At 39.1% G+C, this 27,544-nt stretch overlaps 1 protein-coding gene across 1 annotated transcript; it reads left to right on the forward strand.

Annotated features, from left to right (window-relative positions):
* The first annotated feature begins 83 nt into the window (after positions 1 to 83).
* Positions 84 to 27,329, forward strand: slkb (STE20-like kinase b). Its single transcript, XM_058380509.1, has 18 exons — positions 84 to 888; positions 4,321 to 4,485; positions 9,102 to 9,150; positions 10,546 to 10,695; positions 12,217 to 12,289; positions 12,423 to 12,617; positions 13,736 to 13,817; positions 14,300 to 14,431; positions 15,572 to 16,237; positions 16,336 to 16,466; positions 17,080 to 17,203; positions 17,493 to 17,672; positions 21,299 to 21,428; positions 21,651 to 21,775; positions 22,262 to 22,453; positions 22,567 to 22,692; positions 23,230 to 23,343; positions 25,277 to 27,329. Exons 1-18 carry the CDS (start codon positions 739 to 741, stop codon positions 25,421 to 25,423), a joined length of 2,931 nt encoding a protein of 976 aa, XP_058236492.1. The 5' UTR covers positions 84 to 738; the 3' UTR covers positions 25,424 to 27,329.
* Positions 27,330 to 27,544: the final 215 nt, after the last annotated feature.

The following is a 27,544-nucleotide window of genomic DNA, read 5'->3' on the forward strand; positions in this document are numbered from 1 at the left end:
AAACAATGGCTTTGTGCACCCTATGTGGGGCGCTGTATGCCTAACAGGAAGCAATTTGGGATTAAACCCAGAACATCCACGACAGCAGGAGGCAACGACGTGCAAAACCGTGCGAGTCTGATCTGCTCGTGAATGCGCACTGGGAATCCGCTATATTATTAGTGCTCCAGTGTATTTGAGCTGACTCGTAGTGAAATATTCAGTTCACACTTGCGCTGGATTGGATCAACACAGTCTCGGGGATAAAGTAATTCACAATGGAGTTTGGGTCTCTCACTCTTTAGGACGCGCAGTGTTACCGGATGAGCGGAACAAACATCAATGTTTTCTTTTCCTTTTCCATTGGATTTTGGGATTATATGCAGGTTTATTTATTATCAGACAGAATTGTTCGCTGAACACTGGAGGTGTGATTTGTGTAACAGCGACATGCTCCGTGCTTTTGTTGTACTTGTTTACACGGTAATGTGCATGTAAATAAATGGAAAGCTGTTTCCTTCTTATCTAGTGGACTTACACACAGAAGTCCAGTAACCTTTGTAAGAATGAGCTCCTTAGTGACCCAGACACCTCGAGAAACTCCAGAATGCCCATTGAGATAGTATAACCACAACCGGGACAATAAAAACAATGCACTAGTAGTTGCGTCTGAAGCTGAATCGTCTGGGTTTTCCACGGAAATAAACTCTTCCATCTATCTATCTATCTAATCAGTCGACTAAACACTCAGGATCCACAATGGCTTTCTTTAATTTTCGGAAAATATTCAAGCTCGGTCCAGAAAGGAAGAAAAGGCAGTATGAACACGTCCGGAGAGACGTGAACCCCGAGGAAAGCTGGGAAATTATCGGAGAATTAGGAGACGGAGCTTTCGGAAAAGTCTATAAGGTAACTAACAACACAATTCCCACACCTTTATTACACGGTAATAACCTGTGTAATAAGTGTCGTATCACTGTATCACATGAGACGGTTTCTAGTAGCCTTTTATAGGCGCGGAATTGTTTCTATTTTTAATAGTCACGTGATCGATTTTGCGGTAATTAATAACCGCAAAAGTGCGCATGCGTCGTACATGTGCTCAGGTGTTCACGTACTCGGGGCACCCCACTGATCTCAGGTGTTTTCTTTCCATATCACAAGGGTGGGACTCTCCAGGGTACAGCATTTGTACCACTGTCTGGAAAAGTGCATTTAGATATTATTCTCTGGTGGTCATCTCTGGTGTGATAGAAAAATATCAGCGAGAATCAATGGGAAGGTGTACAAGACAGTGGTGAGACAGTGGTTTAGAGACAGTGGTTTAGAGACAGTGTCACTGAGGAAGAGACAGGAGTCAGAGCTGAAGATGTTGAGGTTCTCTTTGGGAGTGACAAGGTTGGACAGGATTAGGAACGAGTACATCAGAGGGACAGCTCATGTTGGACATTTGGGGGACAAAGTTAGGGAGGACAGATTAAGATGGTTTGGACATGTCCAGAGGAGGGAGAGTGAGTATATTGGTAGGAGGATGTTGGACATGGAGCTGCCAGGCAGGAGGCAAAGAGGAAGGCCAAAGAGGAGGTATATGGATGTAATAAATGAAGATATGAAGCAAGTGTTGAGGATGCAGAAGATAGGGATAGGTGGAGAGAGATGATTCGCTGTGGCGACCCCTGAAGGGAAAAGCCGAAAGAAGAAGAAGTCTCTGGTGGTAATTAAAGTAAAATTGCCTATAAGATACAATACATTCATTTTACCACTAAACGTTTCAAAGATGAGGTCACAGTACCAGTGGTAGGACAGGAAGGGTAAGAGTTTTTCAGTCAGATTACTTTTTATCATCAATCAGATTACTTTTTATCACTAAGGACCACCAGATATCGTCACAGGCACAAGCATCTACACTAACATGGTAGATGAATGGTAATGCTGGGATTTCTAAACACCTCAGCATCTCTGCAGGGTTTTAGAGTAAACCCCAAGCAAAAAATCTCCAGCCAACCAGAGAAGGGTTCGGTTAATAAGCAGCAAAAACTGTATAAAGAATTGGTTCTTGGTCTGTCAAAGCAGCGTACATGGTATGAGCTTTACAGTGCATCAATGTACATTAGGTCAAGTTATATGTATGTATACATATATCATCATATATATCATATATGATTTATTTTATTTTATATATTTATGTATTTATTTGAGGATTTTTGAGGTCAGTATTAAAAGACAGACCACTGTTTAAAGAACAGGAATGGGTTGAAGACGGAGGAAATTCTTTTCTGCTGTAAGGAAATACTACAGGATTTCCATAGTACAGGAAGAGGATGGATTTGCAAGAGGATGGAAAGAGTCCCTGGTGAACAGTTCAGTTTAGTTTCACATCTCAAGCTGTTTTGCTTCAGCATTGATGCATTTGTTCCAGTCCCTGGCAATATACACACCAGGCGTCAAGCCAAATTTTAGAGTTCAAGCACCTTAAGCACACTTCATCAATCATCTCTCGCACTTTAATGATGTTTGTTCTTTATGAAGTTTGTATTGCCTTGTATGTTGCATCACAATGCCGAAGTCACAATATTTACTCGCAGTGTGTACATTGCGCATTAATGATGGGATGATGATAGTAAACTTGCCCAGAGTCCCCAGAAAGGCAGAACTATTTGGAGTGTTAGACTTTATTTACACTATCAAGTCATTAGTGTAGCTTGTAGTTTATCTCTTGTGCTTCTGTGGCATCCACTAGTACATAACATTTTTCTGAGAAGTAGAAATGGATCAGCCATAACATTATGGCCACCTGCCTAATATTGTGTTGGTCCCCCTTTTGCTGCCAAAACAGTCCCAACCCATCGAGGCATGGATCCGTGAAGGTGTGCTGTGATATCTGGCACCAAATTGTTGGCAGCAAGTCCTTTAAGTCCTCTAAGTTGCGAGGTTCTGATGCGTACGTGCCCATTGTTGCCACTTTCAGTGGTGCACAGGGGTCAGCATCGGCACCCTGACTGGTTTGAGGCTATGCGGCCCCATAAACAATAAACTGCAATGCACTGTGTTCTGACAAATTTCTGTCAGAACCAGCATTAAGTGTAAGTAGCAGGGTACTTACAGGGTACTCGTCTGTTGGATCGGCTCACACGGGCCAGCCTTTGCTCCCCATGTGCATCAATGAGCCTTGGTCACCCATGACTCTGTTGCCGGTTCACCACTGTTTCTTCCTTGGACCACTTTTGATAGATACTGACCACTGCAGACCGGAAACACCCCACAAGAGCTGCAGGTTTGGAGATGCTCTGATCCAGTTGTCTAGCCATCACAAATTGGCCCTGGTCAAACTCGGTCAAATCCTTACGCTTGTCCATTTTTTCTGCTTCTAACACATCAACTTTGAGGACAAAATATTCACTTGCTGCCTAATATATCCCACCCACTAACCTGTCAGTGGTCATAATGTTATGCCTGATAAGTGTATATAACTTCTAAAGATAACAATTTAAACCCAGACTCTTATTACTTATATCCAACCTTCGATTGAAAGATTATAAAGTTAAGTTCATATCCCAAGCCCTTAACTCTCTGGTCTGAATGCCATGTCTTACGTCAGCACGATAAAACCAACCCCAACTCTACCAGCAAGCTATTTGAATAAAATTGCCTAAAGTTTGTACATTTCACCACCTACGGCTAGACAAACCCGACTCCTGAAGTAAGCCTAAATTCTCTTCTTTTCTTGAGGCTTGCAAGTCATGAAGTGGTGCAGCGCAGTAACGTTTTCAACATGTGGAAAGTTTCTGTAGTCTCTGAGTTTTCCAGTGAGTTTTCCAGCCTCAAGTTTTTCTGGGTTTCAAAAACACAGTTATTTATAATACTGCAGATGTTATAACTGATATCACTAAAAAAACAAACACAGTGAAGGTTTTTAAAGTTGAATGTCAACAGACTGTTTGATAGAAGCAATTTTGAATATAATAATCTGATAAAATTAGCAAATATGAGCACTTTGTGTATTAAAGTAAAATTGCTTGGTTAGAAACTTTTTGCGTATGTGCCAACAATTTCCTTCACCTACTTCCTGCATGTTTTGAGTCAATAAAACAATACCAATAAAAAATTTAAAATAAAAATTCTGCTTACATTATCTTACTCTTATCAAAGGAACACTGCGGATGATAAATGCGTGAACGTGTCAATATTACAGTTCATTTCCTATTTATGGTCGATATTTGCCTTTGCCAGTTTCGATGTTGTAATCTTGGTTCTGATGTTTTATTTATTTATTTATTTATTTATTTATTTATTTATTTATTTATTGTAAAAACATTTGTTTTCATTCATTTTCTCCCTCAGGCTCAGAACAAGCAGTCGGGCATTTTGGCTGCAGCGAAGGTGATTGACACCAAGACAGAAGATGAGCTGGAGGATTACATGGTGGAGATTGAGATACTGGCATCTTGTAACCATGACAACATTGTCAAGCTTTTGGATGCATTCTATTTTGAGAGCAAACTCTGGGTGAGCGCGTCTAACATACGTTTACTTGTAGTTTGGAGTATTAATACTAGTTTAATTTGGTCCCCTTCAGGATATTTCATAATAATTCAGGCTTCTTTATTGCCTCATGTTCATTTATTCAATTTATTAAAGCACTTAAAAATACAATTCCATTAGTATTCATTCATTTATGTTTTATAACACTATATATTAGCATTTTTGTTTACACCTGAATGGGACAGGTCTAAGTGAACGATTTATGTGAAATATTTTGTATTAAAGGTTTAGCAAAAAATCAAATCGGAGTGCCGAGGCAGTCTTTTACAGTAATTAGAAGACAATGGAGAGCTAGACTCGGATCACTCTGCTCCCTGGTTGGCTTCCTTCCTGTAGAAGACAGGTTTGAAAATAGATCAAGCTTGAATATATCTAATATGTCCTCTATCTGGTTTGGTATTTCATAAAATCAGGTCTTAGGTGGCTATTATCTAGATTATTTAGATTGATTTCACCAAGTATTATTTTCATGATCTGAAAAAATAACAAAAAATCCAGTTGAAATTGTAGAAAGATTCATTTGCTGAGGGAAAAGCAGGAGTAGGCAGAGGTCACACTGAGGTGTGCTATTGTATGAAGACTATTGTCAAAAGAGGCCAGACGTAATTACTCTGGCCTTTATATTACCACCCTACCTGTCCCCTTGCCAGCTCTCTTTCATTTCATTGTGCACTGACAGATGGGTGTGTCGTATCTATGGAAGCGTGCAGATTTCTATCAGGCTCAGAGGTTCAGGAAATAGACCTACAGTCTCACACGGCTTCCTTATGATGCTGTAAAAGCAGGCTTGTGCTATGAATGGAGTGGATCGTATATTAGATTATAGCACGGGTTCAAAAGTCTGAGTGTGTAAGGGTTTTTTTTTTTATTACTTGAGAGTGTGTGAGTAGTATCAGAGCAGTGAGTTATCAGTGTGATCAGTAAATCATACACTTTTTAGAGTATTACTTCTCAAGAAGAAGGTGATATAATGCATCAAGTGAACAGTGTTCAGGATTGGTGGTATTAGCTAATGTGATACTTACTCACCGTTTAATTTAGGATTTAGGATCAGTTTTCATCAGTATTTAAAATCAGTACACATGAAATATAACAGTATCCTCATACAAAGATATTTTAGCAGGCTAGCTTGTTTTCATTCCAGCAGTTAATCATCATGGAGATTTAGTATTAAGGTTTATTTAAGAGATTTCCATAGGTAGCTGCTAGGAACTTCAGCTAGTGAAGCTGTATAACGCAGTAATGATACCGTTACTATGCTAATATTAGACTTAGCTTGACTAGTCTAGCCCACTATCTAGAGCTAGATTAGCTAAAAAAAAAGGAAGCTGCATTAGCAAACAAACTAATTTTAGCATAAGCAGTTAACGTTGACAGAAAGCTTCAGTAGCAGGTCTTGACTGTCAATTTTTAGGGCAGAAAAATAGAAAAAATGTTTTAAGACTTTTCTCCACAGGAATGTTTTACACAGAGGTGGACGAAGTACACAACTTCCTTACTTGAGTGAAAGTACAAATACTACTGGTCAAACATTACTCCATTACAAGTAAAAGTTGTAAAGACAGATTTTTACTTAAGTAAAAGTACAGAAGTACTTGTTTTTAAAAGTACTTAAGTATCAAAAGTAAATATCAATGCATTGTTTTATTATTGTTGCATTGTTGTATGCAATACTTTCTGTGGAATTAAGAGCTTTTAGAATGTTACAAAACCTATAGAAATTAAACAGCTGAATTGACAAAAAAGACAGGTATAATCATTTATTTTTAATTTAACACTCCTACCACCCCCAACAAAAAAGTACAGGTACATCTCAAGAATTAGAATATCATGAAAAAGGTCAATATTTTGTGTCACTCAGTTCAGAAAGTGAAACCCATATATTATATAGATTCCTCACACATAGTGAAATATTTCAAGCCTTTATTTCTTGAAATTGTGATGATTATGGCTTACAGATAAGGAAAACCCAAAATTCTGTGTCTCAGAGAATTAGAAGTTCAATATTGGAAAGTCATGGTGTCGCACCCTAATCAGCTAATTACCTCAAAACACCTGCAAAGGTTTCCTGAGCTTTTAAATGGCTTACTGATAAGGAAAACCCAAAATTCTGTGTCTCAGAAAATTAGAATATTACATAAGATCAATAAAAAAAGGATATTTCAAAGAGAAATGTCAGACTTCTGAAAAGTATGTTCGTTTCTATGCACTCAATACTTGGCTGGGCCTCCTTTTGCATCAATGCGGCATGGCATGGAGGCAATCAGCCTGTGGCACTGCTCAGGTGTAATGGAAGCCCAGGTTGCTTTGATAGCGGCCTTCAGGTCATCTGCATTGTTGGGTCTGGTGTCTCTCATCTTCCTCTTGACAATACCCCATAGACTCTCTATGGGGTTCAGGTCAGGCGAATTTGCTGGCCAATCAAGCACAGTAACACCATGGTCATTGAACCAGCTTATGGTACCTTTAGCAGTGTGGACAGGTGCCAAGTCCTGCTGGAAAATGAACTCATATATATATATATATATATATATTAGAGTGAGCACATTAATATAAACCTGTGATTTATTTAGTCATTAATGATGAATTAATCTGACTATTAACTAACTAAGAACAAATAGTAAAAAGGGATTTATTGGCTAAATTCATTAGATACTTCTTCCTTGAATGCTTAACTAACCCTTAACTTTAACTTTAACTAGCTCTTAGACCTCTAATCAGTGGACTTCGCTCCTCTAGCACTCAATTAAACATCTTGTATGATGGCACTACATGGTTGGTCCTTGGCTTTACTTGCATTTCCTAATTTGTGAGTCGCTTTGGATAAAAGCGTCTGCTAAATGAGTGAATGTAAATGTATACCATTGGCTTTTCTTTCCTTCATGCTGTGTCTCTGCTTTGTAGGAGCTCTACTGTTATAATCTGTTGTTTAGTCACAGTTTAGGGGAAAAAAGGCAAAGGTTTTGGCTTTGTGTCTCAGCATGACACTTCAATTTGCATTTCTACAAACAGACACACACATGCATGCCCCCTACTAGCCCATCAGCTTGGTATCCCATGATCCTCAGTCTGCCACATCATCACAAACACTTAAACCCCCATTCATCATTTCCTGATTACTGATGACACTCTATTTCCAATCACACAACTTGCCTTAAATAATCCTCTCCAGCATTGTATCTGTGACAAGTCCAAGACTTTGTTATCTGCCTGTCCTGATTAGGGGGTTCGACCTCGTTTCCTGATTTAGTCTTGTCTAGTTTTTCCCTGACTGTTAACTTTCCACATGTTACTGAATATTGAATAAGAACAACAACAAAAAAAAGATTCATAGGTCTTAAATACCACAACAAATAACATGAAGGAAATATATAGTTGAAAAAATAATATCCAGCACTTATTTCCTCTTTTGTCTGTTGGTCCAAAAAAAAATCCAGACCATATTGCATTTCTACAGCACTCTATATCTGCTCTTTGGTTCCTTGTAGCTCACATTTCCAAAAACATAGCTTGCCCAAAAGCATGCTGCCCACAAACCAAAATACACTCCATGGTTGGTTCATTTCCAAAGGAGTCGATTCAGAATCGAATCTGTTTCCCACCATAAAATGTGAGGTGCTTTCAGACTGAAATTGATACCGTTGTCATGTCTGTTATTTGGTTTTGTTTGGTTTCATACAGCACATCATTTAACAAACACGAAATATCCCACAATACTTTTCATTCAGCTCCTGCAGTTGGGTTGATTCAGAGTTGATTCACTTTCTCACTACAGTTGTACTGCTCTAGAGTTTACTTCAGAATCAGACTCAGAGTCTCAAATTACTAGCAGTGGTAATTTCGGTTCATTCCAGTGACGCTCACCAAAAAACGATTTGTTCGGTTTTGTTTACTAATTCATTCAGTTGCTTTTGTTTTTGTTGTTATTATTTCTTATAATTTCTTATAATTCTTATGAAAATGTGTGTCTGCAAATGTGTTGAGACTTGCAAAATGGGGTTTTAATAATTAGTTTCACCTCAAATGACGACCACAGATCTTATTATATTTTTATAAATTTTGTCACCTGCTGACAAAAGAGTCTGACATTTGCAGTAAAAAATGGGCAAGAGTAAGGATTTGAGCGAGTTTGATGAAGGGCTAAATTGTGATGGCTAGACCACCGGATCAGAGCATCTCCAAAACTGCAGCTCTTGTGGGGTGTTCCCAGCCTGCGGTGGTCAGTATCTATCAAAAGTGGTCCAAAAAAGGAACAGTGGTGAACATGGGCGGTCAAGGCTCATTGATGCATGTAGGTAGCGAAGGCTGACCCGTGTGATCCGATCCAACAGACAAGCTACTGTTGCTCAGATTGCTGAAGAAGTTAATGCTGGTTCTGATAGAAAGGTGTCAGAATACACAGTGCATGATGGGTCAGGGCTGTTTTGGCAGCAAACAGGGGACCAACACACTATTAGGCAGGTGGTCATAATGTTATGCCTGGTCTGTGCAAGCTCTCAGTGTACAGCATGTATGTGTAATCAGTAGACGATATTTTTTGTGATATTGTAAGGTAGAATGTGGTGATGTTCTGTCTGCAGATTCTGATTGAGTTTTGTGCTGGAGGTGCTGTGGATGCAGTGATGCTGGGTAAGTAACACATATGCACACACACAGTGAGCAATTTCGTAAATTAATATCAATAATAAAAAACAGAAAATATTTTCTGATTCAGTTTTAAGTATTGTTTAATTGTTTTCTCTACTAGCTTCGAATAAAGCTGAACCAGGCATTTATCTATTCTTCACATTCCAGTTATGTACAGGTGTGAAGGTGTGGAAATGTTCGGAAAAATGTGAGAATGTAGTTTGGCTGTATATGTTTCCTGACAATAGCCTATTGTACATGCTGCGAGATTTCAGGGGATTAGAACAACCGCTCACAGTGAGTCAGTCCACTTCGGTTTAAAAGCTTATTGTAAGGAGGATTTCAGTCTATGCTGATTTGTCTTCATAGAAATGTACCAATGAAATGTGGCCTGTAAATGGTCCGAGAGCATGCAGACCAGCGTTTTTAGCACAGATAAGCCAAAAAGCATGAATATGGAATGATGGACAGTTGCATAGGTGTTGTGATCTGTGATATTTTCGTTTGTCTGAATATATATATTAATACTGTTTTTAGAAAGGGCTTTTTGTGGACTGTTACAGACTTAGTAATATGGTAAGAATTGTTTTGAACTAATGATCTAGAAGAACAAGAGAAAGGTGTTAAAAATAGGGCAACAAACATATAGCATATATGTGTATAGAATACAGTATATATGATTAAATAATATCAATATGGACCTTCTGTCAGTGGAAATTTCCGGAATAAAAAGCTCTCAGGCTTTAATAAATAAGTACGATGGTATATATTATATATTATATATTAAATATTCACTCACTATAAACAAATGACCACATTAACACTTGTATGTATATCTTTTGAAATCTGGTAATGTGGAGATTCGCTTATCCTGTGTGATCATTCTAATGCTAAAGACGAAAAACAGTTTGCTTTTACATGCACAAATCTTCTTTCTAAAATATGAAGCAAGAAAGTAAACCTTTCTGACTGTGAACTGCTGTCTGCTTTCCAGCATGTGGAAACTGGAGTGTGTGCCTCTTAATTAAAAACAGATGAAAGGTTGGGTTTCTTCCCTCCAGGCTCCTGGAGGTTACTGTAAATCCATGTTTATATGCACTACCTTAGACAAATGGTTTGCAAAGGACTTTTATTAAAACGTTTTTCCTGAACCGTTTACATCAGTTCTTAGTTACAGTCTGTAGTATCCAGGTAACATCCTATAATCATTTCCTCCACGTTTGTCTTTATCTACTTTATCTATATTTGCTATTTAACACCTCAAGTCTTCCAACAAAACCATATCAGGACGCTGTAGTGATGTGCAGGTTTCTTACTTGGAATTATATGTGTTTGTTAGAGTTCAACACTCCCTGTTTGTGTGTGTGTGTGTGTGTGTGTGCGTTTGTGTGTGTGTAGAGCTGGAAAGGCCGCTGACCGAGCCGCAGATCAGGGTGGTGTGTAAGCAGACCCTAGAAGCTTTGATCTATCTGCATGAGAACAAAGTCATCCACCGAGACCTGAAGGCTGGAAACATTCTACTCACACTTGATGGTCAAGTCAAACTTGGTGTGTATCTGAATGTGTGTGTGTGTGTAACATGATTCAGTGGAAGTAAATTGAAAAATGGCTTCATGTTGTCGCTTCACTAATCAGAATAAACAGGGAAAAAACATTCCTATATGGAATTATATACATACAAGCGTTCACAAAAGTCACAACAGTTTGTATTTCGAAAACTAGCTTCACTGAACTAGATTTTTATTCATTTTGTTTTAAAACTATCTAAATAGTGTGTCTTGATGTTGCTGCTATTACAGTTTTTTTTATTGTTATTTGCCCTATATACAGTAAAAGCTGGGTTGTGTAGAGGAAATAAGCCATTTCCATCTGTAGGGAATCGTAATAGTGTGTTTTCTCAGTGATTGTTTCTTTCATACACAGACAAAAAAGGTATTAATCTTTTAGGCACAACCACATTTCAGCAATAATTCTGGCTAAACACACATACTGTGGTACTGTAGTGTTGTTTCAGGCAGCATGTAATGAGTGAATTACTTTCAGCATGAAGTAACAGCCAGAGAGAGAGAGAGAGAGAGAGAGAGAGAGAGAGAATTTGCAAGTCAATGTTAGCAAGCCTCTGAGTTTAAACAAATGAAAATGGATCTTATAGCTTTTGCTGCTACTGAGGCATGCTGTTGATTTTTGCAAGCCAGGAAACTAAGTTACAGTCTGATGCATGATGATCCTCAGTGATACTTCTGAAATTCTATTAAAGTGCCCCGAAATCTGGTGTTATGGATGGCATTATGATAGAATATCTATATAAAAATCCTGTTAAATGAGTTATCCTCTACTAGTCTTATGTTTGTCCAATGAAATGCTCCCTAGAGTGTATATATTTACATTTCTGGCACCCTTATCCAGAGCAACGTACTTTTTATAGCAATTGAGGATTAAGGGCCTTGCTCAGGGGCCCAGCAGTGGTAGCTTGGTGGACCTGGGATTCGAACTCACAACCTTCCATTCAGGAGTCCAATACCTTAACCACTAACATCCACGGTATGTCTGTATGTGTATGTTTGTGTCATGCCCTTGGGGTGGGTCTTGCTCTTTAGTAGTAGCTCAGATGCAGGAAAAATTGTTCATCCGTGTGTTTTTCGCTGTGCGTCCTTCCTATGCATGATTCCACCTATTGCTCAGTTGACAATAAATGGTCGGAGTGTGGAATTTGCTCAAATTCATTTTTGTTTGTTAATATACCGTCTGGTTTGTTTAGATTGGGTGTAGATATGGTTTACCTCTAATATATTGGCTGGCATGCAAATTAGTCACTACATTAACATACTGTCATATAGACTTCCTGTTTCAAAAGGAACACATGGAATCAAAATAACAGCCATCAAGCCGTTTCATTGGGGGCATTAACATGGTGTCCTACAGCATCATGCTGCACTGTAATGTAGGACAGTAATCAGTTTATTATTTCTCCAAGACATTGACCTAAAATGTTTAGAACAGACACGTGGCAGACTAGATTTAGTCTGTCTCTGGAACACAGACACAAACATGTATTTTTTGTCTCTCCAGCCGATTTCGGGGTGTCTGCCAAAAACACTAAAACGCTCCAGAGACGAGACTCTTTCATCGGCACCCCATACTGGTGAGGCAGTGACCAAAAAATTACAGGTTATCAACATCATTTTTCCATCTGCACATTATTGTTAAACGGTTTGCGCTTTCTACTTTTCCCGTTTCATTCTGGAACTTTCTCATGCACCCAAACACATACTCAGGATGGCGCCAGAAGTGGTGATGTGCGAGACATCAAAGGACAGGCCGTATGATTACAAGGCAGATATCTGGTCCCTCGGTGTCACCCTGATTGAGATGGCCCAGATCGAGCCACCCAATCACGAGATGAATCCCATGAGGGTGCTGTTAAAAATCGCCAAGGCCGACCCGCCCACTCTTTTGCAGCCCTCCAAATGGTAAGACAAAAGGAGAGACAGTGGCTGATCCTGTAAACATTTCAACGAATGATAACATCTTCAACGATAAATATAAACTGTTGGATAAAGGACATTATTTACATTTACATCATTTACTGCCCAATTTCACCTAAATGAGGATGAAGTTTTGTCAGGTTCCTCTCAAGGTTTCTTCCTCAGGGAGTTTTTCCTCGCTACCGTCACCTTAGGCTTGCTCATTAGGGATAAATGTTAGAGATTAATAGTAACTATAAACTTATTATAGTATTATATATATTATTATAGTATTATATATATTGAGGTCCTCTGGGATAAAATAAGATGACCAAAGAACTATAGTTGGAAGTTCTGGATAATTCTGGAGAACTTAACTAGACAAACTTTTTAGTTCTTTTTAGTATTGTCATACTTTTAGAGCAGACTAGTAACATTGCTCATTTAGAGTAGGGGGTAGAATATTCAAGAACTTATGGTCAGCAGTAAGGATATGCACTTGGAAAACCCTGGTGTGTGAGGGTGTGGAGGAAGACTTGGGAGGCAGGTGGAACTTTAAAAGAAACCTCAACAAAACTGCACAACAACAGGAAACAGGTCTGTCCCGTACTTGCAGCTTTCGCTCCGTCTGGTTCAAGTTCACACTCCTGTGTGTGTGTGTGTGTGTGTCACAAGCTCTGCCAAGTGCTATCAAACACTCGCAGGTTATGGGAGTCACTGAAAATACAAAGAGACAGAAATGGTGGAAATTAGACACAGGTGATCAATCATGTGTTGCAGGCCGCTTCACCCCGCCTCCTCTCGGTCCATAGCTGACTCTTGACCACACCCTGCCGCAACAATAATATTTTATTTCCCGAAGCAATTTTTATTTACATCTCTCTTCAAAAATTAACTGGTGCACACAAAGCTGTATGAAACATACAGTGAACCATCAATGGAAAAAACTAATGCTTTATTTAAAGGATTAAAGATACAGCAGAAAGATTTATTGCTCTCTATATACAGTGCTTTTTCACTACTTTTACTTTTAATTTATTATTGTAATGTTGTTGTTTACAAAGATTTGTTCCAATGTAAACTGTCTATTGAAATCTATCTTTGTCAACAAACGTGTTTCTCAGGTCTCCAGAGTTCAGTCACTTTCTAAGACATGCTCTGGATAAGAATCTAGACAACAGATGGAACGCAGCACAACTCCTTCAGGTGAGTCTCCCTGTTCCTGCACTTTATAATGTGATATGAGGTGTTACACATTTCTAACTACACAATGCACTAAGTCGGACCTTTGGGACGTGCCAGTGTTAAAGTTTAAAGAGTTTCTATAATGAAGGTCACATGACCAGAGAACTTCACTAGATGCTCCTGGAATTTTGAGTGAAATTAGAGGTTCTCTGGTTAGAAATGTCAGTACAAGGCACCATTGGTGAATAAGAAGGAAGTTTATATAGAAAAGCACCTAATCCACAATGTTGTGTATAATGGAGGCTTTGTGATGTTGTATACTTTTATGAATGGCGTCACAGACTCCGGGAAGTACCAGGAGATTCAACCACAGCTTCTAAAAAACAGCCATCCCAGTCCCCTGATATATCATCTCTGCTGGAAACCTGTGTGACAGGCTGCAAAAACCGTATTCAAATACACTCCACTGATAATAATGCGTGTTGTCTTTTTTGTGTGTTTAGCACCCATTTGTGAGCAACGTTACTGATAGCAAACCACTCCGAGAGCTGATAGCTGAAGCCAAAGCTGAAGTCACGGAGGAGATCGAGGAGTCGAAGGACGACGAAGAGGAGGACGATCACGAGGGACAGCTGGTGAGAGTGCTGCAGAAAACCAAAACATTCTTTAGATGTAATTTAGTCCTTATAATAGTTTTTAATCTAATAATCTGTTCGGTCAGTAAGGATTAGTTGTATAATAAATCTCATGGAAACTATATTACTTAAAGTCGCTGCACCACTACATCGCTGTAGGGTATAAATAGTCTGAGTAGTGTGTTCACACTGACTAGTCTAGCAAAAACCAGTTCACTTTGAATATCTGGATGTTTCACTTATTCAACCGGAAAAAATCGAGGAGGAAAGAGGTCCTGATGCTGGATGAAAGTTTCAAGATGGCCGATGACTCTCTGGTGGACAAGACATCTTAGAAATGTGTTTTAAATTAGCCCACGTTACTTTAAAAGCGATTTATTTTTTAACCAAGCTAGCGATGTCACATTATGTGATATCATTTGTCATCGACTGGGGGACGGCTTATACTTCCAGTTAGTGTTCCACTTGAGACATTACTACTCTTAATAAAACTCATACACTAGACGGTAGAGTATGTAGTTCATAGTGAATAATATGTCATTTGGGACAATACTTTGACCCAATTGAGCTTTTTCTCAGATGGCAACCATATTGTTTGTGCTTAACTATTATATCATGCTCAGGGCAGGACGAGAGCAAATGGTCAGATGGAAAAATGGCCTAAAAATTCCACTGACCACACCATGACTGAAGGAGGTTCCAGTATTTACGTATCATGAACTGTAGCATTTACCGAAGATACATAAAAACTCTATGTTTTGGTCTTCTTAGCTAAAGCAGCAGTCAGAATAAATGTGATGGGCACAAAGTTATGGAAAGTGAGGTGTGATGTGAAAAATGAGACAAAAGAGACAAGGTTCTGTGCTAAAAGTGATTTCCAGCATTTAGCCTTCTTGAAATTGGCGTGTAGTTCATTGTATGTCTCTTATTAGTATTATTCTCTATAAGAAAATGCAAGCTCGATTATTTTTGAAGGTAGTGTTCATCAAGATTGTGTATGGAAGGTTCTGATCATGTCCTATGTCCTCGTGATCATGTCCTCTGAGTTGTTGTAGTATTGTTTTTTTTTTTTAATCCATGTCTTAATATTTCTGCCAGCGGTTTTCTGTTAATGATGATGTCTTCTGTCCCTTCATCCAGCTGCTTCCTGGACACAAGCGTGCTTCATCTGACATCAGTATCGGAAGCTCCGAGGATGAAAAACTTTCTCAGTCACCTTCAACTTTGGAAGCCGTTCCAGAAAAAAATGAAGAATTTCTCATTCCCAAGAACACAGATATGGATCTTAGTAACAACCAGACGACTGAACCTGATATTTCCAAACTGGAACTGAACCACATCCCAGATGTACCAAAACCACCTGCTGAAGAACCTGCAAAGGAATCAGCTTCCAACATGAAACCTCAGGAGCAAGAAGATAACAAGAACACTACAGAAATTAAGCCAGAAACTACGCAAACTATACTGAAGCCACAAGAGGACATGAAACACATGGAGCCAGATGTTGATAATGTGATTCAGAGCATGAAGGATGAGCTCAAACCTCAGAATTCCATCAAGCAGGTTGAGAAAGCTGGTTCAGAGCCTGAGGAGAAACCTACACCTCTGACTTCTCCCGTGAAAGAAGAGGGTAAAGGTGAAGCAGAGAACAAGAAACCTCCAGAGAATGAAAGTCCTGCGAAGCCCAGATTTCAGAAGAAAGTCTCTGGAAGTGGGTCAGCAGTAGATACCAACAGTGTGGACCTAAACCTGTCCATCTCTAGCTTCATAAACAAATCCAAAGAGTCAGGATCTATATCTGTACAGGTCAGACCTCTAACTGAATATAAGGAAATGTTGATTCATTTGCATATAGATGCATGTAATAGCAATTTACATTACATTTGAATATCATGTTTCGACAGGAAAGGAAGCGGCAGAAGAAAACCCTGAAAAAAACCCGCAAGTTTATCGTAGACGGCGTAGAGGTTAGCGTAACGACGTCCAAGATCGTCACAGATAATGACACCAAAAGCGAGGAGATGAGGTTCCTAAGGTTAGCGCCATCATCTGCCAGGCTTAATTACTGAAAATAAATTGAAAATTAATGAAGCTTGGAAAGCTCTAGGGTTACATAAATGACTGGGCACAAACTGCTCCATGCTACAGTATATTTTATAAGGTTAAATATAGCGGTGCACCTGAATTTTGTGGTAGTAACATGACTGTTGGTATAGTGTAGTGCACTAAAGAGACAGTATGTAGTACAGGTGTAATAAACCTGTAAATACATACAGTATTTATATCCTGTACATGAAATCAAAGTGAAATCGAAACCTTAACGCAGAGAATGCATAAATAATTCATTTTGCAATGTTCAAATGCAAATCGGGGGGGGGGGGGGATTACAAAAGACGCAGTGTTTTGAAGGACGCATGCCTAATGGCCTCAGGAAAGAAAAGGCAGGAAGTATGCTTCTGTCAACTGGAACTTCCTGTCTGTGTTGGTGCATATCCTGCCAGGCAGACTAGGATATCCTTTTGGTTCTGATTCAAGGCAAATTTCACACATTATTGCACACAAAGTTGTAAAACTGATTTTTCTTTTCTTTTCTGTTACTATATAGTCCTGACACTGCTTTTGTGTGTGTGTGTGTGTGTGTTGGACAGACGTCAAGAGTTAAGAGAGCTGAGGCTGTTGCAGAAAGAGGAGCAGAGAGCCCAGCAGCAGCTCAGCAACAAGCTGCAGCAGCAGAAGGAGCAGATCTCTAAACGCTTCGAGCAGGAGACCACGGTCAGTGTCAGAGTTTGTACCAGAAAACATTCTCACCTTACATATTAATTATGCACACGTTCACTTCCTGCAATTGAATTGTAAATCTCATTGCATCACATAAGTGATGTTACTATAGGAACAATAATGCCTTAAAAATGAGTGCATGAATATTCTCCTTGCATTTGATGGAGCCGTGCTGTTTGGGAAACTAATCAACAGCTTCTGGCCGTTTAGAATGAAAAACGGAAGTGGTAGAAAGTCACTGCTGTTACTGAAGTTTCTGGTCTCCTGTTTTCTCGTCCCTCAGACCAAGAGGCGCCAGTACGACACAGAGGTGGAGAACATGGAGCGGCAGCAGAAGCAGACTATCGAGCGACTCGAACAAGAACACACCAACCACCTCCGCGACGAGGCCAAGAGGATCAAAGGCGAGCAGGATAAGGAGCTGTCGAAGTTCCAAAACATGCTCAAGAACCGCAAGAAGGAGGTAGGAGACACATGAACCTGAATTAGAGAATGTGGTACAAGGCCATTAAAATGTGTTAGTTAAAATCATATTCATACACAATATGGCTAAAAGTAAGAGAACACCTATCTATCACTATCAGTCTTATAAGAACTTGTCGATCATCCCATTCCGAAATCAGTGTACAGAGTCCTCCTTTACTGCTAGAACAGCCTCCACTCTTCTGGGAAGGCTTTGCATCAGATTTTGTAATATACCCGGTTATGTTTGTGCCATTCCACTAAAGCATTATTGAAATTCAGCCACTCGAATTCTTCTACTAGCATTATGGATCTTATTTTGTCCATTGTCCATTGTCCACATTTTGAACATTGTCCAGCTGGAACAGTTTTTAGCCTCAATGAAGGATTATCTAAATTTTATAGCATCCAGTGCCGTCTTGTTGGTTTGAGTGTCTTTGCAATTTAGAAAAGCTGCCATATTCACGCTGAGCGCTACGGCACTAACGTCCTCATTTGTTCCATGTTTTAATTGTTTTGTTTACGTTTCCGCATGTGTTTTGTTTTGGATCATGTCTCGTCTCTGCTCCTGTTTCCCTCGTGTCATGGTTAACTTCATCAGTTTTCAGTTTAGTTCATGATTTATGTATCTATTTAAACCCTCGTGTGTTTATCCTGTATAAAAATATCTGATGAGTCGATTTCCAATCCACCGGCGGAATTGAACGAGATTTTTCTGGTGAAAAAGGTTTAATATACTTTGTTTACTTTGATTCTCGTCCTTATTTAAATCATTCATGGTTTATATTTCACAGAACTACTGACACAGAACACCAGGGCAGCTTCCTCTTTGGCCTTTTCTAGTTCCACATTTAATTTACATATATCACCCATCACCATTACACATTTTTTTTTAAATCTCTCCTCATTGTTGCACATATTTGGACTGATGTCAAGATGAGACTTTCACCCAACCGTGTGAAAAACACAATCATGACACGAATTAGGGAGGATTTAATCCAAACTCCACGTGAAGAGGTAACACAGGGCCATGACTGTTTTTTCTTCTCTTTTCTTTTCTCTTCTCTTATATGATTATCGACCGTTTTTATGGAGTAAGCTGTGAATTTTCTTAATTTCACATCAGTAGCTCATATTCTTATATAAACGTGGAAAGTTTGCTGTGTTTGCAGTGTGCAAAGCATCCATTTGCTTCCCCCCAAATTTTTCAGCTCTTTAAAAAATGAGGGTGTAAGATTGGCCTGTTGGAAATGTGCATGGCAAGACATTATGGGAGTGTTTGTTTGCCGTGAGCTTTTGTGTATTTGTATATAGAGACGTTTTTAGCTATATTCTAACTCTACAGGGTATAGCTCATGTAATGATACAGTCTTTTCAGCTCTCCTCCTGCACTCTCTTCACCGCATCAATGCAGGATGTAAGTGTTACCCGTCTGCTGTGAAACACTGTTCTCAAACCTCAAATCTTTATCTTTGTCTAATTACTGAAGTGATCCTAATTAAAGGCTAGACTTTGTGTAAGCTTATGTGCTTTACCAGCATTTAGTATTTCTATTATTCGTAATGCTGATGGTGTTATATGTACACCGATCAGGTATAACATTATGACCACCTGCCTAATATTGTGTTGGTCCCACGTTTGCTGCCAAAACAGCCCTGACCCATCGACTCCAATAGATCCCTGAAGGTGTTTTGTGGAATCTGGCACCAAGATGTTAGCAACAGATCCATTAAGTTACAAGGTGGGGCCTCCAAGGGCCACACCTTTCAACTTACAGGTCTTAAACGATACTTACAAGACTTGTCTAGCCATCACAATTTGTTCCTTGTCAATCAGAGATAATCAGTGTTATTCAGTTCACCTGCCAGTGGTCATAATGTTATGCCTGATCAGAGTATATTGGTGTACATTTCTGCACAGGTTTATTTACCTAGATTACAAGTGTAAAAGCCTAGAGTACTGTGTTTTCATTGACTTGAAAGTTTTTACTACTGCATCTGTAGTGTATAGAGTGCTGCTGTCCTGCTCAGTCCTAAAACCCTGACATGAGTTGAACTTCCTGTTCCATCATCCTGAATTCAGTAGATTTTTAATGGGTTTTTGGTTAAAGTTACTGTGCTGAACACAAGCTCAAGATATTTTCACGCTTTATTTTACGAGATAAAAATACATCAGTAATACCTCACTCATGATTTTTTTTAAGCTTTTACGTGTTTTTAAAAAGGCAGGTCCTAATAAGTGGTTGAATGGGACTGTGAGTGTCATCACATTGAACAGGAAAACACACCTACTTGTTGTATTTATACTAATAACATACTCTTACATCCTTCCAACTCAATCATTTTATTTATTCAGATTCATCCACAGAAAGAGTAGAGTGGATCATCAGTGAATATTTTTATTAAATAAAGATGAAAGTTTAGTGGTGGTCATGTGACCATGGTGTAGTTGGTTTATAGCTGTTTTTACTTCTGGTGATTGTATTCAGGCTTCAAAATTCATAAAAGTAAAATGCATTTATTTGGCAATATTAGCATGATGAACATAATGTGCAGGATTCATAAAGGTTTGTTGGCCACAGAGCTTATCCAAAACCCAGTGGAGGAATCCTATTTGCTATTAGTTGAGGGAATCAAGAGTGACGATCACTTCTAGGCAGTGGTCTGGTGTATGTGCAGATACAGCACACTATAATTTAGATGCATGATCATTTACAAATAGAAGAAAACAATTTGAGGGCAGTCATAGTGGTGTAGTGGCACAGCTTCCCGGGTTTGATGACGTGATTGTCTGTGTTTCTCTCCAGGACAGGCTAGTGAATAACACTGATTATCTCCTCATCATGGCACCTGTTAGTGGGTGGGATATATTAGGCAGCAAGTGAACATTTTTCCTCAAAGTTGATGTGTTAGAAGCAGGAAAAATGGACAAGCGTAAGGATTTGAGCGAGTTTGATGAAGGACCAAATTGTGATGGCTAGACGACTGGATCAGAGCATCTCCAAAACTGCAGCTCTTGTGGGGTGTTCCCGGTCTGCAGTGGTCAGTATCTATCAAAAGTGGTCCAAGGAAGGAACAGTGGTGAACCGGAGACAGGGTCATGGGCGGCCAAGGCTCATTGATGCACCTGGGGAGTGAAGGCTGGCCCGTATGATTCGATCCAACAGACGAGCTACTGTTGCTCAAATTGCTGAAGAAGTTAATACTGGTTCTGATAGAAAGGTGTCAGAATACACAGTGCATGATGGGTCAGGGCTGCAAAAGGTGGACCAACAGAATATTAGGCAGGTGGTCATAATGTTATGCCTGGTCAGTGTATGTCAATGTACAAAGTGCTGCCAGTTTGTAGCTTTTGCTTTATTGTCTTGTAAAACTGTGTGACTTCCTTATTGTCTTCTCTCTCTCTTTCTCTCAATTCAATGCATGAACATTTACAGTATTGCCAAAACATTAAGGCAAAGAGAACAATCTCTCTTATTAATAAACATATTACTTATAATATGGAGTGTCCACAGAATCATAGGACCATAGAGATGATATCATTAATATTGGAATCTTAAGAAATAAAAATGATATTCTCCCTCCCTCTCTCTCTCTCTCTCTCTCTCTCTCTCTCTCTCTCTCTTAGGAGCAAGAGTTCTTGCAGAAACAGCAGCAGGAACTGGACGGCTCTCTGAAAAAGATTATCCAGCAGCACAAGCGTGAGCTGGCCACCGTGGAAAGAGACTGCCTCAACCACAAACAGCAGCTGCTCCGAGGTGGGGCTGATTGTTTTTGAGCCTAATAAAGCGGTTAATGCCGGTCATGTGGCATTCACACATTACCGCCTTTGTTCTCATGAATGTACAAACTTGAGCTGCAGCGGCAATAAGTAGTCATGTGATCCAGATGCAAAATAAGACTTTATAGCTAATGCTAAACTCTGTTTAGATACGTTTTTTGGATATCGCTATAGTCTAATTCTCCTGATCCGTCTGCAGCAAGGGAGGCAGCCATGTGGGAGCTAGAGGAGCGCCATCTACAGGAGAAACACCAACTGTTCAAGCAGCAGCTCAAGGACCAGTATTTCATGCAGAGGCACCAGCTACTCAAACGACACGAGAAGGTCCGAATGCCACATTTTTTTTCCCATTCAGATGAATATGAAATAATCTAAATATTGCTGTGAATATGAAACCTTAGAGTATTCTATTTACAGCCACTTTTTAGTATATAATTAATACAGAGCTTTCCTGTTTTGTTTACATCCTGACATAAAACATTAACCAGACAATTAACCATTAACCATGCATGGGAATAATAATCCCGAATATTTTCCCTTTAACACTGGAACCAAATAAAATATTAAGTTTTTAAATGTAAATAAATAAGTGAAAATAAGTAATTACATACTTAATAAAAAAAGCTAAAAAGTTTGACTGTAACTAAACCTAGATAACACACAGAATAGGCATAACATTATGACCACCTGCCTAATATTGTGTTGGTTCCCTTTTGCTGCCAAAATAATTTTTTGATTAAAAAAGCTTAGAAACACTCTAATACTAATACTCTAAGCTCTAATATTGTGTGTTTTTGTTTTTCTCTACAGGAAATGGAGCAGATGCACAGATATAACCAGCGAATGGTGGAAGAAATGAAGACCAAACAAACCCAAGAGAGAACCAGACTTCCCAAGATCCAGCGCAGTGAAGCTAAAACACGCATGGCCATGTTTAAGAAGAGCTTGCGTATCGGTTCGCCCGGGCTCAACCCCGAACTGGAGAGGGAAAAGATCAAACAGGTCAGAGGTCAAATCAGGTCTGAAAGGTTTTTAAAGAATCACTTGAATCAACATGAATGCAAAAAGTTTGCCTAGTAAGTGTGTGTGTGTGTGTGTGTGTGTGTGTGGTGCAGTTTGCAGCCCAGGAGGAGAAGAGGCAGAAGAATGAGAGACTTCATCAGCATCAGAAACATGAGAACCAGATGAGAGACTTGCAGTTGCAGTGTGACGCCAATGTTAGAGAGCTGCAGCAGTTGCAGGTACACTACACACACAAACAGGCATAACATTATAACCACCTGCCTAATATTGTGTCTGTCCCCCTTTTGCTGCCAAAACAGCCCTGCCCCATCATGACATTAGATCCCTGAAGGTGTGCTGTGGTATGTGATATTAGCAGCAGATGCTTTAAGTCCTGTAAGTTGTGAGGTGCGGCCTCCATGTGCCCCACCTCACAACTTACAGGGCTTAAGGGACTTCCAGGATACTTTTGATAGATACTGACCACTGCAGACCGGGAACACCCCACAAGAGCTGCAGTTTTGGAGATGCTCTGATCCAGTGGTCTAGCCATCACAATTTGGCCCTTCGTCTAACTCGCTCAAATCCTTACGCTTGTCCATTTTTCCTGCTTCTAACACATCAACTTTGAGGACAAAATGTTCACTTGCTGCCTAATATATCCCACCCACTAACAGGTGCCATGATGAGGAGATATTCAGTGTAATTCACTTCACCTATACATATATATATATATATATATGCAAATACCTTACGCTGACTTCTCTTTGTATTAGAATGAGAAATGCCACCTGCTCATCGAACATGAGACACAGAAGTTGAAGGAACTGGATGAGGAACACAGCGCCGAGCTAAAGGACTGGAGGGAGAAACTGCGGCCCAGGAAAAAGGTGACTTAGGATTTAGAATGCGTCACAATTCTACCCTAATATGAAAGCAATAGTTGTGATTGTGTAAGTGTTTGCTGTAAAAACCCCTCAGGCAGTTCTGATGCAACTAAATTCAAATTTTATTGGCCACATGCACAACCATACACAGTACAACATTCAGTCAAATGCTTCTGCTTCCGGCTGAGAGATAATAAAAACGGAATACACACACAATGTAGTATTTATACAGTATTTACACATAATGTATAGAAAATATACAAATATAACAGGGGAAAACAGGTGCTAATAAAGTGCAGTAAACAGGTACTGGGTAGTGCTGTGCAGATCTCGACATGCTCTAGACCTACATGTTGATCTGGTTGATGGTGCGAATGGCCTGCCCAAAGAAGCTCCTCCTCAATCTCTCCTCCTCCAGTGTTGCCATCAGAAATATACTTGAATAGAGTTCAATGTTAATAGAGACTCAATATTAATGAACCCGTTTCAGGAAGAGTCCAGGCCTTGTCAGAGAACATATCGAAACAAACATCATCATGAAGAGCAAAGAGCTTCCAAAAATAAATCCGAGACAAATACTGGAACCATTAAATCCGTTATGAAATATTCCCATGGCCCTAATTAAAGAAGGTCATCCATAAAAAGCCAGTGAGTTAGTAAAAAAGGGCAGAAGTAAAAAGGAGCTAGAGGGAAGCTCAGATGGGAGAAGCTACAGCCATAGCCCAGATACTTCACAAAGCTAGGCCATTGTTGGAGACTCAGCACTCGTGTGAAAGGTCTTTTGTCTGATTGAATGTTGTAGCACAAAGCAGTACATTTGGCAGAAACCGAACACCGCTCGTCACCATGAGGTCATCGTCCTCACAGTGAAGCATGGTGGTGGTGGTAGCATTTAGGTTGTGGGGACGCGTTTCATCAGGAGGAACCGGGAAACTGGACAAGACTGAGCAGAAAGAGGGTGGAGTCTAATCACCTTCAGTCTGATAGGTTCCCAAGAACCAAATTTGTTCCTTATGAGATTGATCATCGGTGAAAAGACGTTCACCAACAACCTCCTTTCACACAGAGCTTTAGCAATAGAACTGGCAACAAAATCAAGATCCAGATGTTCAAAGGGAATAGAGATAGAGAATAGACATTTGTTCCTGATGATTTACAGACATCTAGATTATAAAATATTTAGATTTTCACAAGGAGGTGAATATTTATGCACTGTACATTGTTTTACCCTGACACACCAGGGACTTTAGAATATCAGGAATAAAATAAAATAGTCTAGATAATTGTGTGTGCACTTTTTATATTTTAGGAGATGGTTATAAGAGATTGGTTATGAGCTATATTTACTTGTGAGTTAGCTCTTTCACGAAATAATGGTTGTGTCTACATTGGAGAAATATTTATGCCATATTTACCACCATGTGCTTTCTTTATTAAATAAATGTTCCATTATTTATCTGCTAAATATAAACCTGTAGATTGAAAAAATAGCTATAGAAAGCTTAATAACTAATACGTAGGTTCAGGTGTGATGCCTATATTTATTTATGAGTGTAATAATGCTCCGTTCATTGTTGTGAATTCATAAGAAGTACAATATTTTTTTTAAACAAAAGAATCATTTTTCATTTCCAAACTTTTCCGTTTAAGCTAATGCAAAGATTTTATCGTATTATTCCTTCCACGCGCATGCTACCAAATTAGCATGTTAACCGGTAGTTAGCAAGCCAAGGAAACTTTTCTTAAAAGCCTTTATTCTGTTTGTTACTTAGCAAACCAGCTTGTTTAAATACAAGCTTATTAACAAGTCAAATCATTCTCTATGTAAAGCGTTTCTCACTTTTTTACTCTAAGGCTGATGGTAAAGGTTCAAGTTTTTTGTGTATATGGTTATTTGTTGTGGAAAGTTGATGTGTGTGTGTGTGCCTGTGTTTAGATGTTAGAGGAGGAGTTTGCACGGAAGATTCAAGAACAGGAAATTTTCTTCAAGATGACCGGAGAGTCTGAGTGCCTTAACCCGTCCACCCAGAGCCGCATCTCCAAGTTCTACCCTGTCCCTACTGTCCACTCCACCGGGTTTTAACACACATATATATGTATGTATTACTCAATTAAGACTCTTCTGTAAAGGCATTATGTATCTACACCCTACATTCTGTACATTGCTGTATTTTAGGATATGAATCTACATGAATCTTTGCCCGTTTCCAGTGCAGGGGGTCACTTTATATTTATATAAAAGTTTTGCCCCTACTAGTTCTGTGAAAGCCCTGACGAATTCACACAGTGTACACTAATGCGTTTGTCTTTGTACGACGGTTAATGTTTCACTTCTCGTTGGTTAACTATTAATTCAGTGGTTTTAGTGTCTAGACAATATGACTCAAAGCTGGCGTTTATGTAAATTTCCATAACCCCCTGTCACTAAACTGTTAAAGGACACTAGAAGGTTTAAACGAAGACGTAGTCTATAATGTAGGATGTGATTAGGATGACAGGTGATTGATTTCAATTTCAAAAACGCAATGCGTTACAATGAAGGAACGAACACTTTTCAGTTCCACCTCCTGCCTAACGTGACTGTAAGTGTATTTTCTTTTTAGTTGTGTTTTACTGTATATTCAAAGCGGCAGCGGTTTTCTAGTGATCAAAAACTGACGTGAACTTGAAGCTGATGGATATCACTGTGGTATGAAAAAGTGTGTCACGCACTTTTGAAGAAAAATATGCAATATAAGCGTTTCAGCTTTGACACGTTAAGGTGCACTGTGTCTGATTTGTGTTTTTAAAGACTCCTTGCTGTTAATTATCCCTAGAAAGCATATTTTTGTAGTCGACTTTTTTATAGACTACACTAAACGTTTTTCTGATCCGTGCTAACGATCTGTCTGAGAACATATTTTCAGTTATCCATCCATTTTCTATACCCACTTTATTCCTAATTAGGGTCACGGGGGTCTGCTTGAGCCTATCCCAGCGCACATTGGGCGAAAGGCAGGGGGACACCCTGGACAGGTCACCAGTCCATCATAGGGCTACATATAGACAGACAACCACACACACATGGGCAATTTAGAATTACCAATCAAATACATGTTTTTGGACTGTGGGAGGAAACCGGATTACCCGGAGTAAACATGCAAACTCCACACAGAAAGGCCCCTGCCTGTTCGAACCCAGGATTCAAACCCAGGACCTTCTTGCTGTGAGGCAACAGTGCTAACCACTAATCTACCATGCTGCCATATTTTCAGTTATAATTTCTGAAATTCTGAATGAATTTATGATTAAGTTATAGCCGTACTTTTTTTTAGATAGAAATGTCGTAATTTGAAGGTTCGGTGCTTGTTTTCTGTAGCGAGGAATAAATTAGCTGGTGAGGGTGAGAAAGCGCTGCGCATTTTCTACAAACCGATGACTTTGTAAGAACAATTTTAATCAGATAAACATTTTTGAAGTTCTATAGAATAAGGGAAGACTTCCTGCCCTTTTATACTATTAATTATTAGTAAATATTTCACTGTCTAGCTAGTGGTAGCATTTTTTTTGCTAGAAATTTGCTTCAGCTATCATACTAGACCTAGCAATCATTTTACTAAGGTAAGCATGGAATTAACAATTAGCATGAAGGAAATTTGTAATCATTCTGACCTAAATATAAAATATGTAGGAAAAAGTCAAGGCGATTTTGTTAAAAAATGTAGCGTTACACATTTTGTTGAATGTATTTCCCTTTTGTGATATTTTTATTATTATTACAAAAAGCACACTCTTAAAGAACGAGCCTTTCCCCATTCTCCCTTACGTCCTACCTTATGGTCAGGTTTTTTTCCCCCCAAGTATACATCCAGTTCATTTGTTTCATAATGTTTCTCTGTCATTTTTTTAGTGTATAATGTATTCATGTCAGTGTTTGTGATTTAAAAACAAAGTCCAATGTTGGTTTGCTGTAAAGATCTGATAATTAAATCATTTGTTGCAAATCTCAATACCGGTGTTGAGGACTGTCTTATTCTGTGACATTTTATGGGATTTCTGTCCAAATAACCAAAATCATATGGACGTTTATTCTATAATAATTTGGTAAACAGTATAGAAATGTACAGCTGCTTCTGTTTAGCGGAAGTGGTTGAGAAAAAATAGCTGAAAAGGATATAAAGGTTCAAACAGTTGTAGAGATGCTGTATACCTTCTTCTACGTAAA

Source organism: Hemibagrus wyckioides, linkage group LG26 (genome assembly GCF_019097595.1).
Source record: "Hemibagrus wyckioides isolate EC202008001 linkage group LG26, SWU_Hwy_1.0, whole genome shotgun sequence".
Lineage (NCBI taxonomy): Eukaryota > Metazoa > Chordata > Actinopteri > Siluriformes > Bagridae > Hemibagrus > Hemibagrus wyckioides.